We start from the raw sequence: 9,641 nt of genomic DNA, 5'->3' as shown, positions 1-9,641 counted from the left end.
ACTGCTTCCAGTCCTCTAAGCAATCTAGATAAGACATCAAGTGGTCTATTTTGAATTCCTTTGTTTCTTTATTGAAGCCACTCCCAAGTCCCCTCCTGGAGGCAATACCAACAGAATGTGAGGAATCAAAGAAATTCAAAATGTAAAATGATAACATTTTCGATTGCCAAATCAAAAGATTCCCACTGCAAAGTCCTTTGAAACGGGAAGGTCCCTCAAGAGTCCCTGCATTAGATGAATTTGACTGTCCCAGTTGGACTGTAAAAAGAAATGAAGGCTGAAAGGTCCAAATTGTAACTCCTGGAAACAGTGTATACACTGTTGTATTCTGTACTGTCTTCACATATGAATACAAAAGGAAAAAAACCCACCTCCTTTGGTAATAGGACAAAATGTCTAAGTAATTATTAAGTCTTGGTCTCAGTAAACACTGTATGTTTGCAAGATTTCTCTTAGATTTTCAAAACTAAGACTAAAGCTAGGAAGGCCAAGGGGTTTATTCAACTCTCAGAAAGAAACTGGATGGATATCTGTCTAAAGACACACTTTCCCGTTTAAAGAAAACCCAACAAGTTAGGCCAGTTGGCAGAGACAATTCTAACAAGGTTTCAGCTCACTCAACACAACTCCAAGCAGACTGTTCCAATCTTCTTTACTACCCTCTAGCAAACATTGGAGGAGGTGAAATTCACCAATGTTCATATTCTGCCTCCTTAAAAACAACAAATGGAGAAGACAATAGTGATGAATTACAAATAAATGAATTCAAGAAACGAAGCCAGAGCTGAGAGCTCACTAGCACACAACAGAGTCTCATTCGCGGCCAGCACTGGGGAGGTGTGTTACTTGACGAGTTCCGGGATCCCGGGGTTGAGCATCAGTGCACCGTGGAGATCCCGGGACTTGTTTGTGATTGTTCTGTCTTTCGTTTTACAGCATTTGGCAAGTGGTGAAATCAGCGCTTGTATCAGGATTCTCTTTCTAGAACTTTCCACATCACATTCTGAAAATGAGCTTTCTTTCGTTCCTCTGAGCTCTGCCATTATCCGGGACTCTCTCCCACAATTAATGCCAGTTTTAATTTGTGAGCATAACTGATTATGAGGCACAATGGTTTCATGAAACACCACATTGTGCATATACAATGTATGCACAAAGACAAATCGTCTTTCCTATTTTAACAGTAGTCTTTGGAAGCACAATATGGTAGCTTACACACTTCACGGACTGATAAACAGTATTACTAAGATAAAGACTAAGGAATAATTTAAAAGAATCCAATAGATTCCTACATTCATTTTGGTCTTAGGTTTCAGGTAAAATGTTTTCCTAAGCAACAATGCGGGGTTATTGGAGGGAAAAAAAAAAGTAGAAGTAGATTATTACTTAAAAATCCTTTCTAATTTATGCATTCTAAGTATGCATTCTTAAATTCTTCCCCAAGCATCCGGAAGTTCCTGGTTTAAATTCTGTTTTCTGCTTTGATTCCTAATGACCTCTTGGCAGAGCTCCTGCAGCTCTGGAGGAAATGGCATGGGGCAAATGTCTCTCTAGAAGAAGCCACCGGGTGCGAGGGTGTGAGAGGAGGTGTTTCTCTGGCCAGCTCTGCTTCAGCCCCTTGCTGGTCACACACCAGCAGCCTCGCCACAACCTGCCTTTGACCTCACGAGCTCCTGGGCTGAATGAACACTTAACGCTCTTCGGAATCGAAGCAGCTCAATCTAAAGGGAACATGACTAAGGCGGTGGCAAGAAATGCTACCTTGAGTGGCGATTATACTATATATCTCTTAAAAATCCCGAAGCCAGCCAGACCCACTCCTTTGAAAGGCAAACCCCTCCAGCCCGCACTGAGTCCTAAAGAAGAAAGCAACTCGAGCCCCGCGCCTGGGGCCCGCCCCCTGGTGGCTCCAAAGGGAAGCGCAGCGACTCCTGCGCCCGCTTGCTAGGGACTCCACGGTTTCGGACGCCGCGCGAGCAGCGGTGGCCCGAGAGGCCCAGCTGTTCTGAGCCCAAAGTCTCGGGGACGCAAAGGAGCCGGCCAACCGAGCCTCTTCCACCCTGGGCCGTGGGGTGGGGGCAGTAGCCCAGTACCCGGAAATAACGCATGCCACTTCCCCTGCCATCTCTAGTTCCAAAGCCCAGGCGAAAGAGACGAGCGTGGAGAAACACGGAGAGGGCAGGGCGAGAGCGCAAGCGAGGCAAATGACGTGACAGGGACAATCTGGAGAGAAACGTGTCCCCCCACCCCCCCAAAGTGCTGGAGGCCACGGTAGCAGCGAACAGATGAGGGCTGGAGCGAGAGAAATCAAACTCCACGTTTCTCTAGAGCCGGCTTTCAGCGGCTCGAACCTCGCCTGGCGCAAGGTCGCAGGTGCTGTGCGGGAATTTTGACCTTCCAGCAGGTACTTTCCGGTAAAGGAAAAGCATCCGGTAAATTCTGGGCTAAAATTGCACCATTAATGTGTGGCTGATTCAGTTTCCCGCTGGGTGCTTCCACATGCAGGCACCTTTCTTAGTCCAGCAGCGGCCAGAGCCTATGTGTTTTCTTATTTTAAGTGGTTCACCATAGTCCACTTCCAACACGAACAAGAGGAACTGCTGAGAATGTTCTAGGTGACATATAGTGGGATTTGAAAGATGACTCTTGTTTTATTTACGGTTTCGCGAAGGAGGAATTCAGTTCTGCAGGGGAACAGTCAGCTTCTCCCCCTCTCCCTATTTCGGAAGTCCATGATGTCGCCGTGAGTAATCGCGTGGGTATTACTGCATTAATTTAAAAGGTTTTTGCATCGAGCAAAACAATACAAAAAAGTCTTCAAAAGGCCTCCATCTATAGATAATCCCTCTTAAAAATGAAATTCTAACAAACTACAAGTCCACACAGTCAAAAGCCAATCCCAGTGAGAGCAGAGGGACTTGAAACCCGAATCTGCATTCCGTCCCTCCCGTACAAGGCTCGGAGGTGGGGGAGGCGGTTTGTGCTGGTGCCCGGTGTATAATCGGGTTAATCCAGTAGACAAAGAATAAACCAATAGCCCTCCCACCTCACTTCCCGCTCCCCTTTCCCTCCCGCTCCTGTTTCCCTCCCCCCCACCCCCCGCCTTCGCCCCCCGGGCATTGAGGTGGGGGGTGGGGCGGGCGAAGGAGACGAGAAGGTAGAACCGAAATGGATTCCGAATCGAATCTAAAAGCTTGCCACTCGCTTTCCACGCTAACCCTGTGCGGCCGGGTGAGTTTGCAACGTCCCTCCTCCTCTCCTGGTGGCGAGGGAGAAAGTTCCCTAAGCGAGCCTAGCCTCCAGCTCGCGCTCGTGGCCTCCGGGGGTGGGGGGCTGGTGGGGGGGGGAGAGCCTTAAGGTCAGTGTTTCCTTGAAACTAGATAAACTGACCTCGCGGTGGCCACAGCGGCCCCGCGGGCGCCCCGCGTGACGGCGCCCCGGCTGCAGGAGCGACTGGGGACGCGCGGGGCGGCGCGGTTGCCCTTTTGAATGCCTCCTGCGGCTCGGAGCGCTGGCGGGCGCTGGAGTGTGAGTGAATGTAGCCCCGCGGAGCCAATGAGCTGGGACCGGATGCGATATATCCTCTGGGACAACAACTGCTCTGTTCCGCCTCGGATCCACATGACGCCATTTACTGCTGCCGCGGCCGCTGCAGAGCTCCCTGCCTCCTCCGGAAAGGCGAGGGCGCAGGCCAGCGGCGCGCCCCCCCAATCCCCATCCCCGGCCGGGCCCCAGACCCTCCTCCTCCTCCTCCCCCACTACCTCCTCCTCTCCTCCCCCCCCCCCGGCACCCCCGCCCCCGCCTCAGCCTCGCCGCCGCGCCTCCGCAACGCCCAGTCTGCACGAGCGAGAGCTGCGCGCCGCAGTGCGAGCGGAGGACAGGGGCCGGCGGAGCGCGCAGCGCCCAGGCCCCCGCGCGCGCCCGGCCCGGCCCGCGGCCCCGCGCCAGCCTCCGCTCGGAAGCAGCCCGGGGCCCCTAGGACTTAGGGAGCTGGCCTTGGGTTCTTTGTAAGGCCGTGTTCGCCTCTCTTTTCTCTCGTCGACCAGGAAAAAGAGACTCGCCAACCCCGGCGCTTCGGCCTCTTGTTCATTGAGAAAAAAAAAGAAAAGAAAGAAAGGAAAAAAAAGAAGGAAATACTCCGCGTGCGCTTCTGGAAGAGAGGTCATCTCTCTATCCGAAATCCGGGAAAGTTCCTACGGTGGAGGATTGGGTTCCAAATTCTCCCGTGGTTGTTTTTCTCCTCCCACCGATTCCTTGGAAGTTGGACTGAAGCAGAGTTCGGAAAGAAGGAAAAGTTTGCATCGGGACTGGATTTATTTGCACATCGCAGAAAAGAAGAGAATCTAGAGGAGAGGGGTTGGTGCAGAGCCGCGATCACGGTGAGGAGCATTTGGCTTTTCCCCTCCTGGAGCCACAGCCAGCCGCGAGTGGGGTCAGGGTTCTTCTCTCCCCTTAAACCCGTAGGCTTCCCGGGAGGATCGGGAAGCAGCCCGGCGGATCCGTTTTGCCTAGGACAGGGGTTCAGCCACGGCCGGGCTGCAGGGTGCGTCGGTGCAGTGTCCCCCACCACGGGACACCGCTCTCCCTTAGGGGTTCGGGGCGGAGAACGGCTCCATTGCCTCCTGCTCCTACCTCTGCCTTGGCGGCGATCTAGTCGCTGAGAGCCCTGGTTTATCCAGGTCGCTCTTGGAGGCTCTAACATTTGCTAACCTGTTCCTCCTCGGTATAAGGCCAAGTTATAGGGAAGCCTATCCTGCGACGGGGGGCGCCTGTGGGGCTGGGGTACTGGATTCCTCACCTCACCTCACCGGGGCAGAAGACCCGGCAGACAAGCAGAGTAGGTTGCCAGGCGGAGGGAGTCCCCGCCTCTGCCCGGTGTGGACAGTCTAGCCGGGTGCGGGTGGGAGCGTCGCCCAGCCTGGCGCCGCGTCTCTGCGGTTCGGAAGTGCGGCTTTCTCTTTTTTCCGTTCTCCATGGTCGGCCTGGGTCATGCTTTTTTCTTTTGGACGCTTGGGCTGACCTAGCACAGGAAGAGAGTTATCAAGTGGTCGCGATCGTTTTCCATTACCTGAAAGTAGGTGACTTTAAAAAAAAGAAGAAAATTTTTGTGTTACTGTTTTTAAGATTTGGAGTCTTAACGCGTTTTTTACAAAGGGGTTTCTGTGTCGGTTTGCCCCACCCTAGTGCTGAAGTCCTTTTCCCCTAATCCTTAGTCTGCTCACACACTGTTCTTAATGGGGGTTTCAAAGCACTCAGAGGGGGAGGGAGAGGAATTGGGAGAGCGCAGAGGGGTGGAGGGGGCCTGCGAGGGAGACGGCCAAGGAACGGTAGAAATCACTTTTTTTTCCCCCACGATGCTACTTCCACGGCAAGTCCTCTCGGAAAGTTTCCAATCCCAGGGGTCCGAGTCCTGCACGCCTGGCGTGTGCAGTGGGGCTCTGGATAAAGCTTTATTCTTTCGGTTTAAGAAATATGTCTTTTTCTTGATCTAAAAGGAGGTAGGCGTGTGCAGATTGCAGACAGTGCTCGCTTCGGTCATTGCACGTTGGAGTTTCTCTTGGAGCGTGGGTGCATAGACTTCTGTGCAAGCTGTGCGTCCCGGCCCGGCTCTTCCTCCAGGCGTCGGATTTGGAAACTTGTGGGGACAGGCGTTTTGAGGGCCTTCGCAGAAACACCTTGTGGTGACCTTGCTGCAGGGGTGGGCGTGTTGGAGTGGCTCCCCCTCTTGGGACTGGCTGGCAGTTCTCTTGGGTTGGGGGAAATTTTAGCTGAGGGGGTGGAGGAGGGGAAAGTGTGCTCGTGTATTTCACGACACGTCCCCTTCGGAGGCGCCCTTGCCCCCTGCCTGCCTGAGCTTCTGGGGTTTGCTCGCAGCAGGGACCGGCCTGGCCCCTCGAAGCGTCAGTCAGCCTGGAGAAAAGTCCCCGGGGTTCTGACTGAGTCCCACCTGCTGAGGACTGTGTGGGGGCGCAGATAGAGCCGATAAACGGAGTGAAAGCAAAGAACAGCCTTGTGTACCTGGCCGTTGGAGGTGAGCAGATCGGTTTCCAGCTCTGCCTTGTTCTGAATTAGGAGGCGTTTGTCACCTGCTTTGTTCGCTGTCCTTTTCCAGAAAGCAAAGGTTGGATTAAAAGTCCGTTTTTGCTTATTTTCCTTCGTATTTTTCTGAGGGCTTGGGAGAGGGTGGTATTTTTAAAATCTAAGTCTGATTGTAACTTAAGCAATTGCTTGATAGAATGACAGGTTCCAGCCATGACTCTACGGGTTTTTAAACCTTTTCCTACTGCTGTTTCTGCTGGGTATTTTTTTGTGTGTGTGTTGCTGGCTATTTTTCAAAACGAGGAAATAAAGTGTTGTGGGTTTTTTTTTTGCATGCTTTATTTATGAAACAGGGAGAATAACTGGGATTGAGAATCTAAGGCTAGAACCGTAGGCCTGTAGAATATGTAATCCTCGAGCTGTGGGAAATGTATTTTGCTCTTTGGAGTTTGTTGTGATACCTAATGGGAATCGAAATGACTTTATTTTAATTCTATAACTTCGTACAACTTTATTTAAAAAATGCAACCTTAATTGTCCTCGGAATATACTTTCATATCATATGGGATTGGGAAAAGGTACTGCTAGACAGCTCGTGCTGCGTGACGTAAAAAGCTGACTTAAAGCGAGACTGTTGGAGGAACTTATTTCTGTTGAATGTGAGAACGATCATGACAAATTTAGACCCGTTTGGAAATCTGAAAGGTGTTTGATCTCTGAAAATGTTGATAGGACTCCCTGCAAGGCTCCAGCGTTTGCTTTCTTCCAGTTCTTAACATTGAACCCGGGCCTTCTAAATTGTGTCTATTTGATTAAAGGCTTGTTACTTAAGTGACCCTACAAAGATTAGCTTTGTGTCACTGCACATTTTGAGATTACAGGATTGTAGTGTCCGGCCATAATTTTCACTTTTGAGTACTTGCCCTGACCATTTGGCTGTTCTACCTCACGCCTGCTGGTGCCTTTCCAGTCCCGGGGCGTGTGGGAAGTGAAGAGTCAACTCTGGTGGGTGGAGAGTGGGAAGTCTTAAGAGTGTAAACCATTTTCTTTCCTCTTGGTTTCCCCAGGAGTTCAGATGTGTTCTAAGCCTGCTGGAGTGAACACACTGCCAAGACCTGATGGAGGCCAGAGCTCAGAGTGGCAGCGGGTCGCAGCCTCTGCTGCAGGCGCCCCATGACAGTGGCAGGCAGCGTGGGGAGCCGGACCCCAGAGATGCCCTCATGCAGCAGGTACACGTCTTGTCTCTGGATCAGATCAGAGCCATCCGAAACACCAATGAGTACACAGAGGGGCCCACCGTGGTCCCAAGACCTGGGCTCAAGCCTGCTCCTCGCTCCTCCACTCAGCACAAGCATGAAAGACTCCACGGTCTGCCCGAGCACCGCCAGCCTCCCAGGCTCCCGCCCACGCAGGTTCATTCTTCAAGGGCCCCTCTGTCCAGGTCCATCAGCACCGTCAGCTCAGGGTCTCGGAGCAGTACAAGGACAAGTACCAGCAGCAGCTCCTCAGAACAGAGGCTGTTAGGATCTTCCTTCTCCCCGGGGCCCACTGCTGATGGGATAATCCGGGTGCAGCCCAAGTCTGAGCTCAAACCCGGTGAGCTTAAACCACTGAGCAAGGAAGACTTGGGTCTGCATGCCTACAGGTGTGAGGACTGCGGCAAGTGCAAGTGTAAGGAATGCACCTACCCGAGGCCCCTGCCATCGGACTGGATCTGTGACAAGCAGTGCCTTTGCTCGGCCCAGAACGTCATTGACTATGGGACTTGTGTGTGCTGTGTGAAAGGTCTCTTCTATCACTGCTCCAACGACGATGAGGACAATTGTGCTGACAACCCGTGTTCTTGCAGCCAGTCTCATTGTTGTACTCGATGGTCAGCCATGGGTGTCATGTCTCTCTTTCTGCCTTGTTTATGGTGTTACCTTCCAGCCAAGGGTTGCCTTAAGCTATGCCAGGGGTGTTATGATCGAGTGAACAGGCCCGGATGCCGCTGTAAAAACTCAAACACGGTTTGCTGCAAAGTTCCCACTGTCCCCCCCAGGAACTTTGAAAAGCCAACATAGCATTGTTAATCAGGAATATTCCAGTAATAAGCATTGTTTCTCCACCTTTTCCTTTTTTAACACACATATGCAACCAACTAAATACACAGCTGTAATCTCGGCCCTGTTCATAGAGGGATAGAGTATTTGTCGTTTGCAGTGAGATGCTTTTTTTTTTTTTCCTCTCCATGTGCCATTTTAACTGATACGCTTGCTAGAACTCAGCTAATGGAGCTCCGAGGAGAGGCAGTGGAAGTTGGTGACCCACATACTGCAGAAGCTAAAGCAGCAGACAGACACTCCTAGGCAAAGTTTCTCGTTTGTGAATAGTCCTTGCAAAATTTGTAAGTTAGCAGATGACTCCCCGCCCCCATTGTTTTCTCCAGAGATAATGTGCTATATTTTTGTATATACGATAATATTTGCAACTGTGAAAAACAAGTTGTGCTGTACTCCATAGCACAGTCACAAAATATTATACTAATATGTTGTACATTCGGAAGAATGTGAATCAGTCAGTATGTTTTTAGATTGTATTTTGCCTTACAGGAAGCCTTTGCTGTAAGACTCTGATCTCCCTTTTGGACTTGATGTATATTGTACAGTTACAGTAAAATTCAACCTTTATTTTCTAATTTTTTCAACATATTGTTTAGTGTAAAGAATATTTATTTGAAGTTTTATTATTTTATAAAAAAGAATATTTATTTTAAGAGGCATCATAAATTTCGCCCCTTCTATGAGGATGTGACGGTTGCTGCCAATGAGGGGTTACAGATGCATATGTTCAATATAAAATAGAAAATATATTAACGTTTGAAATTAAACTGAGCTTGTTTTATCTTATTTTACCTGTTTTTTTGTTTCTTTCAAACACAAGAAGCCACATTTTCTGTCAAGGCTTTCTCCAATAGTTTGCCTCCCTGGACAAGGCCCCTTTACGACAGCTGCTTTAAAGTAGGCGAGTCCAGTGGCTTTCAGAGATGATGCTACTACCTTCAAGACAGAAAACAACTGAGTGTTAAGTCTGACTTGCTTTAAGTTTATGAGAACGTCCTTTGGCTTTGCGGTTCCGTTCCCAGTTTCTTTGCAGACCTGTTGGCTTGCCCTGGTTCTACAGGGCATTTCTGTGCTGTTATTTTGAGCTTCTTTAGAAGACATTCCAAAAAAGATTAATGGTTAGAAATTTTTTTCCTAACGTACAGTATTAAAAGTGAACGTCAAAGATCCTCAAAACTAGAGGAACAAGTTTGTTCAAGTACTGAGTGTCAAACGTGGAACATACCTATACCCAGATGGATCCTTACAATGGAACAAATGTTTCCTTGACTTAGCTGGTCATGGCTGTTTTTTTTTTAGTGTATATTTGGTTTAGATTCTGCAGTTTATCACCGTCATACCAGATTCTTGGTGTTGGGGGAAAAAAAACATTAAAAAATGCTGTTTGGATTCAGGTATTTGGTAGGAAGGACTTTTCATACTCTGGTCATGTAATTCAAATCCAAGTATGCCCGTTTCTATCTCTGACCTACTGAATCAGATTACATAGGAAGTTACTC

General features: G+C 49.7%; 1 protein-coding gene across 1 annotated transcript; it reads left to right on the top strand.

Moving 5' to 3' along the window:
* The first annotated feature begins 3,854 nt into the window (after positions 1-3,854).
* On the top strand, positions 3,855-8,928 carry Spry2 (sprouty RTK signaling antagonist 2). The gene is made up of 2 exons (XM_048421950.3): positions 3,855-4,380; positions 7,108-8,928. The coding sequence occupies exon 2, from the start codon at positions 7,159-7,161 to the stop codon at positions 8,101-8,103; it is 945 nt and encodes a 314-aa protein (XP_048277907.1). The 5' UTR covers positions 3,855-4,380; positions 7,108-7,158; the 3' UTR covers positions 8,104-8,928.
* Positions 8,929-9,641: the final 713 nt, after the last annotated feature.

The sequence above is a fragment of the Myodes glareolus genome, chromosome 12 (genome assembly GCF_982192425.1).
Source record: "Myodes glareolus chromosome 12, mMyoGla1.1, whole genome shotgun sequence".
Lineage (NCBI taxonomy): Eukaryota > Metazoa > Chordata > Mammalia > Rodentia > Cricetidae > Myodes > Myodes glareolus.
This window is presented reverse-complemented; position numbering and strand designations above follow the sequence as displayed.

What these genes read in the sequence shown, in the direction of transcription:
- Spry2 (XM_048421950.3), top strand. Translation starts at nt 7,159, where the DNA reads ATGGAGGCCAGAGCTCAGAGTGGCAGCGGGTCGCAGCCTCTGCTGCAG.